Source organism: Camelina sativa, chromosome 4 (assembly GCF_030686135.1).
Source record: "Camelina sativa cultivar CO46 ecotype springtype chromosome 4, ASM3068613v1".
In the NCBI taxonomy this organism is placed as follows: domain Eukaryota; kingdom Viridiplantae; phylum Streptophyta; class Magnoliopsida; order Brassicales; family Brassicaceae; genus Camelina; species Camelina sativa.
In genome coordinates, this window is record NC_141883.1 from 29,336,074 (window position 1) to 29,358,135 (window position 22,062).

The following is a 22,062-nucleotide window of genomic DNA, read 5'->3' on the forward strand; positions in this document are numbered from 1 at the left end:
ATAGGAAAATATATGTAATTTAAATGCAATTATTATTTATTATAATCATAGAGTAAAAAAAAAATTATACAAAAGAGTAATTAAAGTATAAAAAGGTTTAATGTTTTAAAATTAGTGATTGACATAATATAAGAAAAATAATATATCCAGAATTACGCATTGGGATTGAGTGCACATAATTAAAACCTAATTTATTATCAAGTAATATACAAAAAAATTATATTGCAAGATAGAGTGTGTGAACTCTAAATCTGTTTTTAAATGGAGAAAGGGTGTGCAAAATATCATACGGCAGCCGTTCATGGAGCAATGCTAACTCTATATAAGCAGATAAAACAGGCCAACACTTCTCATTGTCTCTTAAAAGGTATTGATAAAAAACACATATTTGTAATCTCCATATACCTTAAGCATAAGAATAAAATGGCATGCATTTCTTATGCGTATAAGACTTTATGTTTGTTCCTCTTGTTCGTTGTCGCTGCAAGTCGTCCAACCAATAAGCCAAAGGTTTTCAACGTCCAACGCTATGGCTCAAAATCGGACGGGAAAACTGATAGCGCCAATGTATGTACACAACAATTTTTTTAGTTTAATTTTGATCACTAATTAGTTTTGAGATGTAAATCTATTAATATTAATACAACCATAAACACATATGATCAATATACAAATACAAAAGAGAAATAATTATATTTTATTTGATTATTAACCTATGCTATTTTTAACACTTACAAAACTAGGCATTCACAAGTGTATGGAAAAGTGCATGTGGAAGGAAAAGTGGAAGTAATAAAATTTACGTACCAAAAGGAACATTTTATCTCGGTGGTGTAGAATTCGTGGGTCCATGCAAAAATCCTATTGAATTCATTATCGATGGAACTTTATTGGCTCCTGCAAACCCTATGGATATTAAGCAACACATATGGATCAACTTTAGGTATATCAATGATCTCTCTATCTCTGGATCAGGTATACTTGACGGTCAAGGAGAACAATCTTGGCCACTCAATGACTGCCACAGAAACCCCAATTGTCCTAAACTAGCTATGGTAACATTTCTTAAACTTTTTCACTTATTGCTTCATTTTGAAAAAAAAATATGATTACCAGCTATTTACATTTAAAACATAATACAAAAGTGTGAAATGATACTTATACAATGATATAACTCTAATCAAACATTATTCATTATACACAACTTTTTAAAAGTTTATAGTTTATATATTATATTAGAAAGTAAAATGTCTTATAATAAACTTGATTTTTTTCATAGACTATGGGATTTGCTTTCGTTAACAACTCAAATATCAAAGACATAACATCACTCAACAACAAAAATGGACACTTCAACTTTTTCTCCGTCCATCACTTTAACATTACTGGAGTCACTATAACAGCTCTCGGCGATAGTCCCAACACCGATGGTATCAAGATGGATTCTTGTAGCAACATTCAAATCTCCAAGACAAACATCAGAACCGGAGACGATTGTATTGCTATTCTCTCTGGAAACACTAACCTCAATATTTCTAACGTCAAGTGTGGTCCCAGACATGGAATTAGTGTCGGAAGCTTAGGTAAGAACAAAGATGAGAAAGACGTAAAAGACTTAATAGTAAGAGACGTCGTTTTCAACGGCACAAGCGATGGTATTAGAATCAAGACATGGGAATCTTCAGCTTCGAAGATCGTTGTTTCGAACTTCGTGTATGAGAATATTCAGATGATTGACATTGGAAATCCTATCAACATCGATCAGAAATATTGTCCTTACCCACCTTGTGAACATGAACAAAAGGTTAACTTTCTATGCGAAAACAAGTTTTATATTATTTTATTCCATCATAAGAAAAAACAAAAACAAAACATAACTCATGTTTCTTTTTTCAGGGTGAATCTCACGTTCAAATCCAAGATCTTAAGTTAAAAAACATATATGGAACATCGAAAAACAAAATGGCAGTAAAACTGCAATGTAGCAAGAGCTTCCCATGCAAAAATGTTGAGTTAATTGACGTTAACCTAAAACACAATGAAGTTGAAGGTGGATCTTCCACTGCGGTGTGCGAAAATATTAACGGTTCGACAAGTGGTAATATAATTCCTCAACATTGTCTGAATTGATTTGACAGCCCATCTAAACAATAATTATGTCTTGTACTGTACAACTTGTACATGATATTTTCTTTTATGCATAGTTTTACTTATTCAATTGGTGTATATGGTTATGTTTTTATTTAATTGGTATATCCGATTATGTTTTATAAAAAAAAAACTCGAACATAAAATATGTGTATGCTTTCTGATAAATTAACATCCATAATCTACAATTTTCTGAGAAATGAATTCAAAACATATTTGACAAAGTAAAAAAGAATTTAAAACATATTGTAGAAACATGATTAATAACTGGACCAAAGAAATTAACCCACTGATTCTGTTTAATTCATTAGACCCGGTTCAGCTGAAGAAACTTGATTGAAGTTGAACCATACCGAGGTTCGGTTTTGACTTGCCCATATAAAATCGAATAGTACAATATACCTAAAGTTAAGTGGCTTATTCGTAAGAATTACAAAGTTTAGGGTTACAATTGAAAGTTTCGGTCGATTCAATTCAACGACGGATGTGAAAATCAAGAACAGCGACGACTACAGCCGTGCCGAGCACTCATCTCTTCTTCTCCGTTGAGATCCTCGACCATGGTTATGAGATCGTAGGGAATAATTTTGAAGTTAAAAAACACAAATTGAATACGAGAATCGAAAGAGCGAGGAGATAAAAAAAGAGAAATGTCGGGGAGACTACGGATTCCGAGGTTTCTTCTCATCACTCTCGTCCTTATTAGCTTCCGAGTTAACTCTCAATGTGAATTCAAATTCACTGGACGCAACAAGATCTTCAATTTCAATCTAGCTTCCTCGATTCGAAATTTCCCTCACGGTGTCCTCAGCGAAGATGGGTACTTTCTCAGATTCCCTTTTTTTTTTTTTTTTCCCTCTTTCTATATGCTTCAATCTCGATGCATTAGGTGTATTCGTTTGAAAATTAAATGGTATTGATTTGGTTTTGCTCAATCTATGTTGTTACTCCATTTGTGTTCTGCTTTTTGACTAAGTGAAAGTATTTGGATGATGAATCAGGTTTTATAAAGTGGAAGCGAACAGTACTGTGCTATGGTTTCAGGTTGTCTTCTATATCAGGTTACACTTTGTTTCTGTTTTTTGTTTCTCTCTGTTACACTGATCATGATATGTGTAGGATAAGGATTAGATAGGTTAATGGAACTGTAGGAGAAGAATCATTGAGAGATTTTGCTTAGGATAAGTCTTTATAGTTTAGGTGGTTCTGATTTGTAGTTATAATTCCCTTTTATGTTTTTACATATAGAGCAGTGTGATTTATGATTGTTATTTTTAAACTGTCTTGTGGAGCAGCTTTGTGACGTGTTGATTTTCAATCACGATCCCCCTCGATGTGTTGGTTGCGAAGTAAGATTTTTGGCCACTTTTTTGGTGTCTTGATCTATCCTTTAAGAGAAGAAACTGAAAAAGTTTCTATCTTTTAACTTTTGGAAATCTCAATCAGTCTTTTTTGATATTCCTTTTCTCACTTAGAATTGCGGAGGTCCAACACACTGTGGAACATCTTGTAGTGCACTTGTGTCAGAAAATCTAAGAGGTACAATAATCTGACTCTGTCTGACAGCAATCACAGCATGTAATCGTGGTGGATTTTATGTTGCTCAGTCGAAATTTTTTTAAGGTGTAGAGATCACAAGATGCTTTTTGAGCTAATAAGGAGTTAAACCAGCTTAAAAATCTAATCATTTGCAGGGTATGATGTATGCACTTCTCTAGGGCACGGCTCGAGCACAAAATTTGATATTATTGGTAAGGCTTAATATATCTTTTATGTAAAAATTGATATTTTTCTCTAGTCGCTTGTAACGATGGACTTGGCACTTTGTGAGTTCTAAGTTGAAAAAAAAGCTAGCTTGTGTATGCTCTTTTCTCCCAACTTCTTATGCAATTTATAATATAGTAATGCTGTCTGAGAGATATATGTTTTGAATATGGTAGATAAAGAGGATCCTGGCAAAGGCGTCATTGTTAAGATGTCAAGTGGAAATAGGAACGAAAATTGCTCGCTTTCAGTTTCTGTTATTTGCCAGAAAAATAAAGTTGATGTAAGGATTTGTATATCAGTCATTCTACTTAATTTTATTAATTGAAGTTGATTTAGCAGTTTCTAAGACGAAATACACTCATACTTCATTCATCATTTCCTTTTCTCAGGGACCACTCACTCTGGTGAAATCTGGTACCTGCCACTATGTGAGTGTCCAGCAACTCACTTTATTTATTCTTTTTTCCTAGAGCTTTCAAATTACCATGTCTCATTGTTATAGTTTATTAGTTCGAAACTGTATCAAAAGCTTCATTGCATATAGAGTAGAACACCAATGGAATTACTTTTGCTCGTAGGACATGTTTAAAAAACTCATTACTGCATTCTTCTATGCCCTACAAATCCTGAGTTCTTATTAAGACGCCAATATCTTTATTCTATGAAGTATGGACTCTGGCTAATTATGGAAATGCTGATTTCTGTGGTATCATATCATTTAAGCCCTTGGACGGACATAAGTAAGAGAGCGTTCGAATTTTAGTATGCATTGTAAGAGACAGTGAATTGTAGAGTTTGTATGAGTGTTCTCATGTTTTCTTAGAAGTCAAAACAAATTTGTCGAAGAAAGTATTGGCAGTATAGGGAAACCTTGATCTCTGTTTCGTGAGTGATTGACTTAACTTGGAATACTTTTGCTTGATTTTGAAATTGAAGATATTTTTCCTGTCTTTCTCATTCATTCCACTTAAACTGGAGATCTTGTTTCACTGACAGGCAACTCAGCTGCGACATCCCTCCGGTTGTGCAGCAGCTATATCCGGCCATAGAAGTGGATGGGGCTGGTTTAGTACCTTACTAATTATGTGAGCATCTCATTCTCATTATGCTAGGCTATTGGAATTGTATTTGAAATGTTTTTTTTATCTATTTCAGTATCTTGTGCCTGTTTGGAGCTTATCTCCTGGGTGGTGCAGCGTATCGGTATTTCTCCTTTGGGATTCGTGGCATAGATGTATGTTTCACTAGCTTCCTTTATACATGAAAAGTTTTCACATGTACTGATTCTATCACAACTGAATATTCACTTCCTGTTTTTAGGTAATCCCGAATGTGGATTTCTGGGCCACTATACCTCACAGAACACAAGTATTGTTCTCTGTTTCCATTTTCTCTTCTGGTGGATTTGTGTCTAAGAATAAATTCGTTGGGTTTACGCTTTTCACTTCATCTTGCAGGGCTGTTGTGGTTCAATATTTTCGAGATTCGGGGGGTCTAGTCGTGGTCAACGAACCTCATATTCTCAGGTCAACTTCTGAGTAGTCACAGCATCTGATCCATGGTCTGTAGACAATTCACCAACCTGGCCTTGACTCGTCCAACCAATTGCAAACGTCGCTAGATTTTGATACTCTTTGGCCATTATATGACTGCAAGTTATAAGGTCCCTCTCCTTTTCATCTTGTTATGTCATATATCCCTTTAGAAACAAAAGAATCTTTGTTTATTGCATAGAGAAAACAATGTGACGCCATTGCGATCTAGGGCCTTTCCCATTTCCAGTATTTTCTCTTTAGAAATTATTGTCGTGGTTTCTTGACGCTGATCTTGAAGTAATGTTAACCGCTGTGTTGATGTTTTAGACAATTATTCTTTCGAGAAAATCCTTGCACTATATAGGGTTTCTGATCTCTCTCTTCTTTCTCTCCGACTTATGCTGATAGACGAGTAATCAATGTTGTGTATAGAGATGTTGCAATAGACCAACCTAGATTGTAGCGTTTAGAATAGTATTATTGGCTTAGTGTTTTGCTGGATGGAGAAGTGTGTACAAAGAAGAACAGTGCGAGCCAACTGTACTCGAGGTTGAAAGCCCAACAAATTCTCAACTAATCCCAATCTTCATCTCATATAGAACTCTCTGCTAATAATAATTAGAAGAAGAAAAACAAATCGCTAGAGTATGATTCTGTTTCATCTCACATTTTTCAGTCTCTATAATTAATATTAATAAATGTTAACCGTCGATTTTGCTCTATATTGTTTTCTAAGTAACAACAAAAGTCCACTGGACAAAAGTGAAGACAATGATGTTTCATCTTTACAAGTCGATCAACATGTACGAAAACACCTCAAGGACACTTGGCTTCGAAGCTAAGTGAAGTTATATTACTCAACTCCATCAATCATCATCATCATCTCAAATTTTCCAATAGCTACAAATTAAAAGCCTAAGAAATTAACATTTTTGTTCTTTTTAACAAAAGAAGCTAGTGATTGAATCATAACCATCTAGGTTGGATTTAGTCAAACACAAAACAAACTAGATATAGTCTAATGGTGAACTCAGGAATTGTCTTAAAATCAGTGTCAATTACCCGATTACTTTAAAACAAACAGAGACATACATATTTGCTGAAAACACGAATGAATGAATTACTATTAAATACCTTTTCGATATGTCAATACAAAATAAATGGATTAAATCTTACGAAAAATCATTAGTTAGTATAGACAACCACTCTGTTGCGTCAACAGTTACCTGCTCACCACCCTAAGTAAGGACTAAGGAGTATTATTTTGCTAATTTTACAAAATTTCATCACCTAATATAATCATAACCAATATTGTCAATCACCTAATCATCATTGTACAATACACATATTTAGTATTTCTTGAAGCAATTCCAAGATAAGTTCTTTTTTTGGCGTCCTCCTCCCACATCTTATTTGCAGGTTGATGAGAAATGAGATCATCAAGAACCCCAAAGTTTTCATTTCTTAATTTATCCTTCTCTTTTCCTAATACTATTTGAATACTGAAATCACATTTTGTGACACTCATCATTCTTCTCTTTTCTCATTCCTAAACATGAAGCCTTCATCACCAATTTCACTCGCTACTTCTTCTCTTGCAAGAAAAACTCGTCTTTCTCCTTACCTCTTCACACTCTTAGCCTTCATCCTCTTCGTCTCTGTCCTCTATGGCGAAGATTTCATGTGCATCTTTGGCCAGCTTGAGCCCAACTTCGTCCTCCAGCCTTCTCGAACACCGGGTAACGTTTTGTTCATTCACCCTTAACATTTGTTTGAATTCTTGTAGACAATGAGGAGTTGAGATCGTGTTTTCTTTTGAAATTTCTTGGATTCTTAAGAGAAGAACAAGAAGACGGAGAAGCTTGCGTTTGCTATTGGGAAAACAGAGGAACGCTGTGATGTGTTTAGCGGCAAATGGGTGAGAGATGAAATCTCCCGACCACAGTACGAAGAATGGGAGTGTCCGTACATTCAACCTCAGCTTACCTGTCAAGAACACGGCCGTCCCGATAAAGATTACCAATTCTGGCGGTGGCAGCCCAATCAGTGCGATCTTGCCACGTAAGAACTCTCTCTATTCACTCTGTTTCATGGGTTTAACTCTGTTTTCTCCGTTTCATGTGTTACTCTGTTTTTCTCTGTTTCGTAGATTCAATGCAACGTTGATGCTGGAGACATTGAGAGGGAAGAGGATGATGTATGTAGGAGACTCGTTAAACCGTGGAATGTTCGTGTCCATGGTCTGTCTTCTTCATCGTCTTATCCCTGAAGATCAGAAATCAATGAAAACCAATGGTTCCCTCACTGTCTTCACTGCCAAGGTAAATATATCTACTTTGAAAACTTCAAATCATCACTCTTTTAGGGGTTCCTCTGTATTGCAACATTTCACCTGGTATATTATCTCTGTGCTCAGGAGTATAACGCGACGATAGAGTTCTATTGGGCGCCGTTCCTTCTAGAATCGAATTCAGACGATGCAATTGTGCATAGGATCTCAGATAGGGTTGTGAGAAAAGGGTCAATAAACAAACATGGTCGTCACTGGAAAGGCGTCGATATAATCATCTTTAACACTTACTTATGGTGGATGACTGGATTGAAGATGAACATCTTGTAAGTTGTAACCATTTTTAAAAAGACTTAACAAATTCATATAACTATACATATTATTCACATTAGACTGGTTTCTGATATGGTTTTTGGGGGTATATATAGGTAAGGATCGTTTGATGATAAAGAGAAGAATATCGTGGAGGTTTCGACTGAAGATGCTTACCGGATGGGTATGAAGAGTATGTTGAGATGGGTGAAGAACAATATGGATCGTAAGAAAACTAGGGTTTTCTTCACAAGCATGTCTCCAACTCATGCCAAGTTAGTGACTTTGACCGTTTTGATCGAGTATCACATAGATTGAAAAGTTCAGTCATGATACACACTGACACCGTGAACTGCTTAAAATTTTACTAATCACATAGACAAATTGATTGTTTCTTTCTTAACAAGAAACATACTAGTTAGGGCTTTTTGTTGAACTTGTTTTTATCTGGTTCTGTGACTGTATCAGGGGCATAGATTGGGGAGGTGAACCGGGTGAGAATTGCTATAATCAGACAACACTTATAGAAGATCCAAGCTACTGGGGATCAGATTCTCGTAAAAGCATAATGAAAGTGATTGGAGAAGTGTTTCGGAGATCGAAAACACCGATAACGTTTCTGAACATAACGCAAATGTCGAACTATCGTAAAGATGCGCACACGTCGATATACAAGAAGCAGTGGAGTCCACTTACAGCGGAGCAGCGGGAGAACCCGACGAGCTATGCGGATTGTGTACATTGGTGCTTGCCTGGCCTTCAAGATACTTGGAATGAGCTTCTCTTTGCTAAACTTTTCTACCCTTGACAAGTACAAAAATAGTTTCTCCGTTGAAATACGACACCGTTTTGGTTTTGAGTTTGGATTGAGGTATTGTCGATAATTTTTTAAAAAATGTAGTCATGGACTTGATATTGTCTCGGTTTTTTTTGTTATAAGACAAGAGGATTTCACAAATCAAGATTGATAAGTAGTTTCAAGTTAATGTATGTAGCAAAAACAAAAAAAAAGTGATCTATAGTGTAAGTTTTGCTAATTTATATAGATAATATTATGATTTTTTTTAATTATTACAAAAGAAAATTAAAACTTTGTACATGACCTTATTAACATTTCTTTTTTCATTATATTGATTCAGATACTCGGTTAATTGTTGTAAAAACTTAACAGAAATATCAATTTCAAAAGAAAATATATTTGTAATACATTTGTTACACAAAATTTGAAAGTACCGGTTAACCCAAGCTTCGGTTAAGGGTGGAAATGGAGGTCTTCTTCATGTTATGTATTGAAATTGGTTTGCCTTTTTCAGACACACCCGTATGGATAAATCAGAAACGACTAAAGGATATAGTTACTTTTTATTGAAAAAATTGATTTCTTATTTTATTTATAGGACTTAAAGTGGTAGATAGCCCAGCTAAGAATATGAACTATTTGCCTTGCTTTTTAAAAAGTATGTAATGTATACATCACAGCTATGTACGTTATCACAATCTTTTATGCATGTTTATATATGCTATTTGAATTATAAAGATAACTAGTTAAATAAAATACTAATACTACTTTATAAGCAACATGCCACATTGGAATATACAAACCCCCAAATTAAAAGCGTATCTCTCTCTCTCTCTCTCGATTAATTGCTCAGAATTTCATATTCACACGGGAAAATACATACTATTATGTTACTTGCTTATGTAAGTAAAAATAATAATATGAAAATTCTTATAGGTTTATTATAATAGATGAATAAAAGTAAAATCAAATAGGTGAGTTTGAATGTAAAAAAAAAAAAAAAAAAAATGTTAGGTGGGTTTGAATGTCATTTTAGAAAAGACCAAAAGAAGAGAAAACATTAATAGGCCTCCTTGCCAACTTGCACCTCAACTTGCAATACCCTTCCTTCCTTCCACGACAATGTTTACATATCATAATATTTCGTCGTACTCATTATCATAATAATCATTTATATAAATCAATTTGTTTTTTTTTACTTTTAAAATTTATGGAATATATATTTTTTTTTTCTGAAAAGGTGTCAAAGAATAGTAGCAACTTTTTTTATTTTCCTTGCAACTTGCATGTTTTGTTTTGTTTTCATTTTTTCTATTAACAAGTTGGGTTTTATTACACCACCCAACTTGCATTTTACGTACGATCATACTCATGAATTCTATATATGTATGTATGTATTCAATTTTGAATTTGGTTTTCACAAGTCTCGAAATCTCACTAGTTAATTAATTGAAAAGTAACTACTAACTCGTTTTGCTTTTTTGGAAAACTTTGAATGTCTTTTCATCTTGTTCATTGGATTCTTCATATTAAACAAACAAGCTAGATAATCTTATTATAAAGTTAAGTTTTTATTCATGAGATAATAATATAGGGCAAGGAAATGCAAGAAAGTAATTATTTTTGAAATTTGAATTACTGTACCACTTCACGCATCCCAAAAAACAAAAACAAATGGAGGAATATTATCATTTTTTGGTGAGTGAAGAAAAAAACGTTGATGGTAAAGTTGGTTGATGAAATGACAAAATTATATGAAAGTTTTCAAGTTTGCGAAATAGGAAAATAAATAATGCTGCTCTTCATGCCAAATTTCAGCATTACCTGTCACCAATCATTTTTGGCCTTGCATTACGGATATTTATTATATATAATAATATAAATTTATAACTTAAAAATAAATTCACTTTATGGATCGAGTTATCGTGAGTTGATGTTATTTCATATTGTTCCTTTGTGTTTCAAATGTGGAATGGTCTGATATATAAAATGATCAGTTAACTGAAGAGAGCAAGTAATACATCTTAAGGGAATTAATTATGTATAACTACATAGTTTCCTTAATCATTTTCTTTGGATAAAGAAAAAACGGATCATATGGATCAGCACATGCATGGGTTTTCTGATTGCCCACAATTGTTCAGATCTCTTCTAAGTATTAGTACTATATGCCAATGATTATATTAATCAAATTGTTTAAATTTTAGAACATTATATAGTGTATGATAAAGATATAAAATTCTAGTTAGATATCATAACCTCGGACGACATAAGTAAACAATACTCATTAGCTAAAATCACTATATTATTTCATGGTTAAGCAAAGATACATATGTAAAGTAACCCGGGGGAGACGAATATTATGAGAAAACCTAATTAAACAACCAATGTTTTGTTTATTAAATTTTAGAGCTACGAGAGACTGTACAAAAGAGTTCAAGAAGAAATGGTTTTAAGGGTAAACTTAAAGTATCGTAACACTTTTAACAAACCCTAAAACCCTAACTTCGAAAAATCAAAACCATCTTCTTCGTTGTTTTTTGTTTTGTGTAGTTTCGAAAAATCCCCGATGATAGATAAATAACTTAAATCTCGAACCCAAACCCACCTCGAGAATCCCAAAAAATAGAAGAAGATAAATTTTGAAAGAGGGAATAAAGAAAATAAAACAAAAATAAAAAAAAAGTTGGGTAATGAAAAATATAAAAATGTGATTACGAGCGTTTAGACGTGTTCTCGGCGAGTTTAGCCAAAGACAGCAAGTTGCACCGTACGATTGTATCTGCAAAGCTACACGTCTCTTCCTTATCGTTACCCGCCGGTACGTCAACGACGTATGACTCAATGACACGTGTCCTCTTCTCGCCGTCGTCGGAGTCCTCCGACTCGTGCACCGTCGTCACGGACCTGTAGTTCATAAGCCTGTGGTCCCCACCCACGACGCTGAAACTGATGACGTGGCGATCATCGTCCATGATCTCAAGCCGCTCTAAGCTAAACGCAGCGGGGAGACCAGAGACGACTCGTACCTCTCTCACCGATCCAACCTCATGACCGTCTCCGAAAGCAACGTGACAGCTCCTAACGAAGTGCTTGTACGCTTGAGGGTGTTCGAAGCGTCTCAAGATCGACCAGACGGCTGAAGCAGGAGCCTCTACGTCTTGTACCACGACGGAGAAGCACTGAGAAGGACCAACCACGTGCGTGTGGGAACGCTCCACGTGCTCCGGAACATCAGGCATCCCGCGCGTGAGGCTCACTTTTTGAACGTGTTTGTGGTGGTGGAGATAGTTGTTTACGGTGGCGTTGGCTGCTTCTGCGGTGGTGGAAGATCTCTGAAACTGTATCGACGTTGGCATTTTACAAGCAAATGATCTTCTCTTTTAAAAATATTTTCTCTCTCTCTCTCTCTCTATAAGAAAACAAATGGGTGTTTCTTCGTGAGGTTGTATGAACGAGATATTTACATAAGTATATAAGGACAGAGTGTTTACATATAAAAATGCAAGTATGTGGATTAGGAAAGAGAGAGAGAGAAGAAGAAGGATGTGTTTTTAGTTTGTGTGGGTTCGTCGGTTGTGTCCACTTTTGGGATTTGTTTGGAGTTTGTAGTTTCACAGTTTCACTTAATAAGAAACGTCTCTCTCTCTCTTTATATCAAGGACCGGCCCGGTTTCCCACAAAAATCTATCGACTGGTTCTCGATTGTATAACCGGTTATTTAAATTTGAGTTTTTTGTTTGTTTTTACTTGCCTGTTCATGACTTGTCATCACAAGGAATGTGCATGTAGACGTAACCATAATTTCATTAAATACTATATACACGCATTACTCAAATTAGAATCTTGAAGGGAATAGATTTTGACTACTCAAATATCACATAAGATAATGAGAAATAATTTCTCTATCTCGCCGATTATTATAACGGTGTTTACCAATAGAGTTAAATCTAAAATGTTTAGGAATGTCAATTTGAAACTTAAACATGATCACTATGGGTCGGGTTGGTTAAGCTACATATATACTTAAGGGGCTATACAATATAGTTTATGCATAGTTTTGGTACGGAAACAAATTATTGGATGGATAGACCTTTGGTTTTGTGATGGCTGAGCAAAAAGATTAGATGTGTTTGTGAATTTCATTGGAAACTTCCGACAGCGGTAAAATTTTCAAAAAATAACTACGATAGAACTTTGAATATTCCAAGTTGGTGAAGATAAATCATGTCGTGGGTCCATCATAATTATCTTTCCTCATCTTGTAATCAACTTGAGCGTTTTGACAGTACTAAAAAAGTATTTAATCAAATTCCTTTTTCAAACAAATAAAATAAGAGAATATTATAGAAGAATTAGATAAAACTCAACTAAGCAGTTTGCTAAAAAGTAACTACCATAAAGAAGTCATGAAACATTGGACAAATTGGGTGTGTTTTGTTTTCTTCCACAAACATATATTCAAATCAAACGAATGAATAGATTGGACTCTTGAATTTGAGTGGTGGGCATAATAACAAAATTAAACACTCAATTTGGAAATACAATAAAGGGTGATTTTAATGCATTAGATTTCCAACAACTATATACAACTATACATATTCCCAAGTAGTCCTAGTTGTTAAGAATAATACGAATAAGGTCGAGCAATTTGCATTGCTAATTATACATTTGTTTATGTAGAATAAGAAGAAAAGAAAATAAAGTTACAATTTGCAATTTTTTGCACAGTCCTCGATGTAAAGATTGCTCATCATGTAAGCTTTCGGGTTAGGTGACATAATCACTCACCAATTATCTTACACACAAATTACTGAATACACCATAGATTATACAAGTTGATGTGGAATATGTATTCTTTTTTTTTCTGAATTTTTTTTGTGAATTAACAACTATTCTGAACTAACATCTATGAAAATCATTTTTTTACCCTAAGAGTAATAAGAAGTAAGAAAAAAAGTTAAGTGCAGATTCCGAAAATAAATTCAAGTTTTCCATCTTGCTTGTTTGTTCTGCATCATCTACATAATTATACAAAATCCTTGTTATTCTTCTGTTAATGATGAGTGTTCTCTTTGACAGAAAACATAAAACCAGTATGATATTACGATGATAAATTTGGGTTTTATTTATATAATCAAATCTCAAATTAATGCCTTAAACGAATTTGGAAACATCATCAAACGAGAGAGAAACAACAAAGTTTGTGGTAAACTTTGTTTTGTCAGAACATGTATTATACAAAGTTTGAATTCGAAGTGGTGAAATAACATTTATACAAACAACTCGACTACATGTCATTAACTCTTTCTGCTATCAACTTACAGTTCATAATGAGTATCAGAGATAATTTTAGATATTTTTTTAGAGTAAAGCCGGTTGTTTGTTTGTTTGTGAAAATTTGTTGAGCGAGAGAACAACAATCTCCAACTGCATTATAAAGAAAATGCACTTGAATATAAAAAATCATAGTCAGTATTGAAATTTTTATTAAAAAAAAAAAAATAAAATAATGATATATTATCATTAAATTCGGTGAAGACATTTGAGTGAATCAGATTACAACGTGAAATGCAAGATATTATAGACAAAAAAAAATGTACTAAATGGAGAAATTGTCCAAAAGAGTTGCATCTCATTCTTATGGAAAAGAGAAGGTGTCTCACATTGTCAAAGGGAAATTGTGGAGGAGCAATGGCCAAATCCACCAAATTGTTTGGATAAATTAATTAACAGTTTGGCAACTTGTTTTCTTCATTTTCTTCTGAAAAGTTCTGAAGATCTTTAAGATTCGAGCAAGAAACACGATCTTTGGAGACCAAATATGGAATAAATTAAATTAAAAAATCCCCCATTTACTAATATAAAACTATGTCCCATTGGCACTTTCAAATAGGACCCAATTTGCACTTCGTAGAAAATACAGATAGATAAATTATTCTCTAATACCACATTTGTATTCTATCAATTTGCTCTTTGTATATTATACACTTTTTTTTTTCTTACCTCATTGCTTATGTAATCTCATACAACCTGAGGAAAGTCTTGAGACCATAAAGTTCCACTACTAAAGTTTCCAAATTTAATAAGATGACAACTAAACTAAGCCAAGTAATTTGATAGGAGAGAAGATCTACTAGTTTCTTGAATAATCAAAACTTGCAAAGTCAACAAAATCACTAACGCAACCATCGCATTATTATTCCATCTCTACTCCCTAAGATGAAAATTAGATGTGAGAGTTTGGGTGCATAAAGGAACCAACCAACAAATTATATTCAAATTTCATAGATCATAGGCTTTATATGTACCCCCCCCCCCCCCCCCCCCCAACTTTTAATTTATCAAAACTTCCTATAAATCCAAACTTTGAAAGAAGGAATCATATTGAACTTGTCCTACGTTACCTAACCACATTAACTATGCATCAAAACCATTAACATCAGCAAGTATCATCAGCAGCTTCAAAGAGAGTCAGCAGTAACGGCTAGATAGTCTCGGAGCAGTATCACAATCTTAGGCCAGTCATATGAATTTATGATCTTATGTAGCGCCATGAACATCTTTCCCTCCTCCAAAATCCAAGTCCTCATGTACGTCAAGATCCTGGAACCTGCGATGGTCTAAACCAATACCATTGTTCTCCATTTCACTCTGCTGCGTGTAATGATATCCATAATCAACTTCAGGATTAGCAATCTCCATGGGGTTGAGGCTCTCGGGCAAGTTAGCATCTTGAAACTGCATTTGGTCACTGAAGTTTGGCTTTCTATTAACTTGACACTGCATAGTGTCTTGACCAGACGCATTGTTGTCATCTCGTATACCCAACAGCTCACTGATATCAAATGTTTCGTCCACATCAAATCGGAATGGTGCTTGATCATTGCCATTTCCCATTAACCAATCATCTAAGGTCTCTTTTTTCGATTCCTGTCCAGTTCCAAAAGCATCAACCGAGTTAGGTTCCCTCTCTTCCTCTTTTACGTTCAGCTTCTCTTCAATACACTGAGAACTATCAAAGGTAACATATTCATCGCTACTACCCTCTAGTTTCGCCTGAGATATCACATTTGTATCATAGCGTGCACAAACTTCAGATTTATCAGAAAATGCAGTGACCGAGCCAGACACAGTGGCGGCAGTAGAAGAAGAGCCATTAGTAGTGAAATGAGGAAGATTGAGCCGGGCAGAGTAACCATACATAGCTTTGGCAGCCTCGTCATAAGCCAATGCAGCTTCAAGTGAAGTAGAGAAAGTACCTAGCCATAACCTACCACCTTTGCCTGGCTCACGGATCTCAGCAACCCATTTACCCCAAGTCCTCTGTCTAACTCCTCTATACTCACAATTCCCATTTTCAGGTCCTCCTTTACCTCTCATACAACCCTTTCTGGAACCTTTAGTAGGAGCCTTTCGGATTGGTTTAGGAACACCACCATCGATGTAAGAAGAATCTGTCTCGGTCAGCTGGTTGTACTCTCTCCATTTCCTAAGAATCTCAGCTACATCTCGTTCTCGTTCTCCGCGTGACTTCCTTTTCCTGGGAGAATCAAAATGCATAGAAGCAAGATTAGCTACCTGCTCGAGAACTCCCATTACCTCTCAATACAAAGCACGTTCCAAGGAAACAATTTTTAAAACCTCCAGAACGTAAATCAAACACCCCAAGTAGCTAAAAGGAGAAGTTTTTTTTATTTTCACAATCTGCAGGCATCATAACGAGCAAAACAAAAAAAGTGCAATCACGAACAAAATAAGAAACAGAGCAAACTCAGAAACAGAGATTCACCCTAAAACTCAGAGAAATGAAGAATCTACCCATGAAAACTAACTTATACTTTCGGTAGAGCCGTAAAGGCACCACATTTAACGATTGTTTAAGCTAAAAACATCAAATTTCCAAGTCTATTTAACCCCCACACAGGAAGGCACCAAGCGCACAGAACTCTCAATCAATAGAGACAAAGCATGCTCAAAATCAATAAAGTAGAGTAGTTCCATTGTTAACGATGAACCCTAAAATAAACCCTTCAGCTTCCACCATTTTACACACACACACACACACACAAAAAAAAAAAAAGCGACTTGGGAATACGCACCCCAAAAAAAAAAAAAAAGACAATCTTGTAGAAACAAAATCTTAAAAACCTAACATACAGAAGAATCAGATATAGATTGAGACGAAAACAAAAAACACGAGCCGATTGAGAAACCAAAAAAAAAGGAAACCAAAAAAAGTAAAATGTTAGATAAAACAAACCTGTCAACAATCATCGACGGCATGTAAGAAAAAGTAGCAGAAGAATCAGATTAAGATTCGGTGAAACGCAAGAACGACGAAGAACACAAAGGATTGAATGTAACAGTAAGTAGTAGTAATGCAAAGGTGATAGCTTTTTCGTAAGCAGAGAGAGAAGGAAGCAAGCGTCTCTACTTAACCAAAAAAAAAACAAAACTTTGTGATTGTTAAAGGAGAAGCGTTTATATAAAATTACAAAAAAAAAAAACTCTTTAGAAGATATTTCAGATATTTTGGTAATGACGTGGCGCTCGAACGTTCCGGATTCCTGATTTCTTTTGCTTTGGGCCTAAGTTAACTTCTATACCATTTGACGCGTTTTAGACTATTTTATCCTCAGAGCTCCTATGTTGAACTTCCCTCTTTTGCCCCCGTTTTGATAAAACCGCCACATCATTACCGTTGATCCAGTTTTTAGCCTTTCAAGTGACACAATCTTTTTTTTTCTTTCTGTACAACTACTTCGAGGATCCAATGTCCTTCATTCATTGTATGAGACTCTGAAACCAAACCAATCTGGAAACAAAACCAAACTGTTTGCAACTTCAATAACTCCGTATAAACTTTTGGAAACGCTACAAATTAGATATCTTAGTAAATAATTCGATCATAACAAAAACTTGTACCTTTGTCATTAAACTACTACATAATCGATTTTGAGTACAATTTTCAAGCAATGTAAGATAAGTGAATACAACAAGAAAGAAAAAGATATGAAAAATTGTCAAAAATACGGTTGGTTTTGCGAACCATTTTAATGGCAATAGAGTTTTATTATTGAGTCAGCCCCTGCGGTGAATAGCCATGGTTGTCTTGGATGGAACTTGCAGTCCAAGACTCCTGTACTCAAAAAAAAAACAAAGAATATATTAACAGTCTAGTAAAACTATTATTACAATGTTGTATGTATTCTTAAGGAGTAAAAACTGACCTCCTTTAATAGAATGACCTCTTAGAATCTCCAACGGCACAATCAGAGGATTCTGGTTCAGATCATTATACACCTTCCCATGGAATACGTAAGCTGTTGAATCCTCTGAGCAAGACGCAAACAACGGATATGATCTATGAACTGCCACATTCGTTATGTCCTTCGGATGATTCTTTAGCGTCTTGTATGGTTTCGAAGACAGATCCATGTCAAACCAACACATCTTCCCTTCTTTGCTTCCTACTATCAAATTATCACCACCTGGATGAATCGCCATGGATGAGATTTCTCTCATTCCCGTCTCAAGCTTTTTCGTGGCCAAGCCTGTCTTCAAAAGATTGTAAACACGCACGTCCTTTCTTGTCGCGACGAATATGTAAGATAGGCTTGGATGAAATAGTGTACAGACTGGCAGCCCACGGATCTTAAATGGGAGCCTCTGTGTTTTCTTTTTCGAGAGTTGGTGCAGTACCACCCCTCGCGTTTCGCCGGATGCCATCACTGTTGAGAGATAGTCTCCTTTCCGATGCCAGTCTATGGATGATATGTTCTGAAAAATATTTTATAAACCAACATAAAAGTGAACAAACCAGTAAAAATTTCTCCATGTAATAACACTGTTAAAAGAGGATCTTTAGCAATTTGTCCCAAAATAAAAAGAGAGAAAATTTAGCAGAAATGTACCTTAAAATGTCTGATTTTGATCCCTCCATACAACTCATCTTGTAGCCAGGTTACAATTGCAGCAACTATAGATATCGTACAAAATATATCAACCAAAAAAGAATTTATCATTAGGAATTTCATCACAATCATCTGCGAGATGCTGATGGTTTTTTTAAGATACTTACCAGACGCTTCTGGTTCTGGAATGTTGCCTGAGTGAAACATCTCTTTAATAACTTCTTGTTCCTCATCATTCCCAAGTTCGGTGTTCAGGAAAAACAAATCTCGTCCCCTGCAAATGTGAGATTAGAAGGTTTCGTAATAGAAACAGTTACAGTAAATCCAAAAGCAGAATCATTAAATCCTAACTCACATGGCAATAGCTAAAACTGGAAGACTGGAAAGAGGATTCCAAGCCACAAACTTAATAGCTTCATCAAACTGCCAGACCTTAAGACACCTACCAGTCTCCACTTCCCAAATACGAACAGATCCATCAGTTGAACCTTTGAAGAAAAAAAGAATACATCATTGGCATCTTGAAAACAAAAAAGAGATTGTTGAAATTGAAGAAAACACAATTGAAATACCTGAGGCTATCCACTGGCCAGAACTATCAGTGGATATGGAGGTAACAGCCCCTGTATGGCCTTTATATTCAAGATAACATGAGTTAGGATAGGGTCTAAGATCCTTCCTACTAGGTAGTTTCGGCTTCAAAGATTCAGGATCGATGTTTATCTGGAGAAAAGAAACACACTGTGAGAATCCATACAGGAAAATAAGAAGAAACCAGGAAAGAGAATGATCAATAAGTCCTCACTCTCTTCTTTCGAATTCTCGGACATAGGTATAGATCCAAACAACGTTCAAAAGACTCCTTCAGTGCATTCCCATACGCTGGGATGCTTCTCAGAGATGTAAACCTATGCGCAAACATATTTTATCATAAGGATTCAGCTAAAACCAAAGAAAGTACAACAGAGTATAATAAGCGAAACTATTACATACCTGGTAGGAATGAGTTTTGGACGATCTTCCTCAAACATCAATTCATACGAGGCTTTCTCCTCCTCTGTTGGAATATATTCCAAAGAAGGATTGTATGACTCCTCGTGTCCTGGAAGGCCAAGTAGTACAAATTAAAACTTGGAAAAGTGGAATTCCTAAGAAAAGCAGAGAAACAACAGAAAGTCAGCAAAAAATGTTCACCTGGCAATTTTAGTTTGGGTGGAGGAATATAAGTTAAATTCTTGTTCTTTTGATCAGAAGTCGAAGCCGGTTCCCATAAAAGATATGGAACGGGCCCTTCTTCAGGCTCTTCTTCAGGCTTAGCAACCTTGATCAACCCCATCCGGATTCCTCTAACAAGCTTAACAACCTTTTTAGCCTCCCATATTGAAGGGATGAACCTTCGCTTGGGTTCGGGTGCACTTGAGAGTGGATGTATTGCATCAGTCCATTTGAACCAGTCAACATAATCCTGGTCCCAAGAGAATCAATCAAAAGGTCACATTTTGAAGTAACTGGTACACCATTAGTATAAAATGGCTACACAAAAACAACATACATACCGCATATGGATCAAAGTCAGCATGTGGAGCTTTCCCTTTGAGCAATCTACGAACCATCTTGCTCTCCTCTTTAGTCAGCTCCACTTCCTCGTCATTATAGTCATCAATAATTTTGCGCCTAAATCCCAAAAAAATAAATAAATAATATAATCAGCATAATGCTGGTAACTAACAACATAACAAATAAACAGAAAAGTCTTCCAACTAACCAATTCTTAGAGTCATCCATACTTGCGAGAAAAGAGTCAAGTTTGTCTTGTCTTTCCTTTTTAGTAATCTTCTTCCCAGTGATGTCATAACCAATATGTTTCTCATCTTCATACCACTTCAACGGAACATCCCCAACTGTGTTTCTAGGAGCAACCTAGAGATCAAAGAAATAAAAATATAAATATAATTTCGCCTGGTAAATGGAGAAAAGATAGTTCCAAAGTCTCATACGAAACAGAGAAAAAAACATCAATCAAACCTCATCTTCAGAGGAATCGCTCTCTTCAACCGCTTCATCTCGATCAGAACCTTCGTCACTCCCATCTTCTTCCTCATTATTGTCACTATCTATTTGTTCACTTCCATCATCACCATCCTCATTATCAATTGAGCCCTCGTGAACTGCAGTATCACAGCCAGACATAGTTAATCTCTCATACTTGAATTTAATTCTCCCCACCCCCACGAGTATTTTCAAACAAAACTATTAATAAATCTAAAGTAATAATAAGCTTTCAATCCTGAAGAAGAGTCACAAGCAATTACCAAGCAGCTCGTCTTGGGATGATTCACCATCTCCTCCATCTTCTTCTTCTGTTCCTCCCTGTGTTACATCATCTTCTGATTCGAAGATATCGGAGTTGAAATCATCCGAATTCAAAGACCCGGACAAACTCTAAAAATTCACAACAATAACAAAAAAAAACAGAATCAACACAAATGCAGAGTTAAAAAAAAAAAATCTCCAAGTGATAAAAAGCAAAAGAGAAGGTAGAGAAGTGTATACATACATCACCGTCGTAATCAGAATCAGTTCCAGATTCTTGTATCAGTTCTTCTTCCTCCTTCACTTCTTTTTCTACTTCCTTCTCAACTGGTTTCTTCTGTTTCTGAGATTTCCCAGAAACGCTTTTGCTTTTGGTTTCTATCGCCTTCTTATCTTCTTTACCTCCTTTGCTCTTCTTCGTCATCGGAGCTTTCCGGAGGCGTGGCTTCGTCTGCGACGAAATTAGTAGATTTAAAGGTGGCAGATGAGGAACAAATATTTAGGGTTTGGTTGACAAACAAAAAAGATTTAGGGTTTTAGGTTTCCAAGTCGCAATAGTATAATGGGCCTATTTATTAATGGGTTTATATATTAATGGGCCTTTCGTGAAGACGATTGACACCCTTTGTGTTGTTGTTTCGAAGAATGGTAAACGTGAAAGGTAAAACCGTAAAAAGTAATTACAGACTTTGATTCTTCGGGTTGAATCAAAGAAAAACATATAAGCATGTGTAAGAATGATTATTATTTATTAGATTGTTAGAATACTCAAAAATTGTAAAAAGTCATGACAACTTTTGTTTCTTCTCTAGAAATGTCGAAGTTATGATTAACTTTTCTGCTCAACTAATTTTATTCCAGCCACTTTTTTCTTTATGTCATTTCATAACTCATATCTTTTTCAATTAATTTCGTTATCATCTCAATTCTCAAGTCCAAATACAATGTGTTACGTAAAAGAATAATATTCAACAATAAAGC

The 22,062-nt window shown here is 35.3% G+C and overlaps 6 protein-coding genes and 1 pseudogene across 7 annotated transcripts; 4 read left to right on the top strand and 3 right to left on the bottom strand.

Annotated features, from left to right (window-relative positions):
• Positions 1-358: 358 nt before the first annotated feature.
• Positions 359-2,342, top strand: LOC104784314 (exopolygalacturonase-like). The gene is made up of 4 exons (XM_010509359.3): positions 359-567; positions 744-1,055; positions 1,280-1,804; positions 1,897-2,342. Exons 1-4 carry the CDS (start codon positions 424-426, stop codon positions 2,128-2,130), a joined length of 1,215 nt encoding a protein of 404 aa, XP_010507661.3. The 5' UTR covers positions 359-423; the 3' UTR covers positions 2,131-2,342.
• Positions 2,343-2,558: 216 nt separating this feature from the next.
• LOC104782507 (autophagy-related protein 27) lies at positions 2,559-5,781 on the top strand. Of its 2 annotated transcripts, none has more exons than XM_010507456.3 (11): positions 2,559-2,968; positions 3,150-3,209; positions 3,444-3,497; positions 3,624-3,687; positions 3,843-3,899; positions 4,089-4,195; positions 4,305-4,343; positions 4,912-5,000; positions 5,071-5,149; positions 5,236-5,283; positions 5,373-5,781. In XM_010507456.3, exons 2-11 carry the CDS (start codon positions 3,183-3,185, stop codon positions 5,451-5,453), a joined length of 645 nt encoding a protein of 214 aa, XP_010505758.1. In that variant the 5' UTR covers positions 2,559-2,968; positions 3,150-3,182; the 3' UTR covers positions 5,454-5,781. The 2 variants fall into 2 exon arrangements, with proteins under 2 accessions (XP_010505758.1, XP_010505757.1); XM_010507455.3 differs by having other exon boundaries at positions 3,150-3,192.
• An 827-nt stretch (positions 5,782-6,608) lies between these two features.
• Positions 6,609-9,010, top strand: LOC104782508 (protein trichome birefringence-like 33). Its single transcript, XM_010507457.3, has 6 exons — positions 6,609-7,189; positions 7,289-7,511; positions 7,600-7,771; positions 7,867-8,066; positions 8,169-8,327; positions 8,521-9,010. Exons 1-5 carry the CDS (start codon positions 7,006-7,008, stop codon positions 8,170-8,172), a joined length of 783 nt encoding a protein of 260 aa, XP_010505759.2. The 5' UTR covers positions 6,609-7,005; the 3' UTR covers positions 8,173-8,327; positions 8,521-9,010.
• LOC147946318 (protein trichome birefringence-like 33 pseudogene) lies at positions 8,272-8,860 on the top strand (annotated as a pseudogene).
• A 2,128-nt stretch (positions 9,011-11,138) lies between the features above and the next one.
• LOC104782510 (abscisic acid receptor PYL6) lies at positions 11,139-12,506 on the bottom strand. The gene has a single exon (XM_010507460.2). The coding sequence runs from the start codon at positions 12,208-12,210 to the stop codon at positions 11,566-11,568; it is 645 nt and encodes a 214-aa protein (XP_010505762.1). The 5' UTR covers positions 12,211-12,506; the 3' UTR covers positions 11,139-11,565.
• Positions 12,507-14,971: 2,465 nt separating this feature from the next.
• Positions 14,972-17,311, bottom strand: LOC104782511 (dehydration-responsive element-binding protein 2C). The gene is made up of 2 exons (XM_010507461.3): positions 17,115-17,311; positions 14,972-16,394 (listed from the first exon to the last, which is right to left on the bottom strand). The coding sequence occupies exons 1-2, from the start codon at positions 17,135-17,137 to the stop codon at positions 15,395-15,397; spliced, it is 1,023 nt and encodes a 340-aa protein (XP_010505763.1). The 5' UTR covers positions 17,138-17,311; the 3' UTR covers positions 14,972-15,394.
• Positions 17,312-17,763: 452 nt separating this feature from the next.
• Positions 17,764-21,802, bottom strand: LOC104782512 (ribosome biogenesis protein BOP1 homolog). The gene is made up of 14 exons (XM_010507462.3): positions 21,326-21,802; positions 21,081-21,210; positions 20,794-20,936; positions 20,534-20,688; positions 20,325-20,442; positions 19,963-20,233; positions 19,762-19,870; positions 19,574-19,676; positions 19,341-19,491; positions 19,124-19,256; positions 18,936-19,042; positions 18,769-18,833; positions 18,085-18,634; positions 17,764-17,993 (listed from the first exon to the last, which is right to left on the bottom strand). The coding sequence occupies exons 1-14, from the start codon at positions 21,503-21,505 to the stop codon at positions 17,908-17,910; spliced, it is 2,301 nt and encodes a 766-aa protein (XP_010505764.1). The 5' UTR covers positions 21,506-21,802; the 3' UTR covers positions 17,764-17,907.
• Positions 21,803-22,062: the final 260 nt, after the last annotated feature.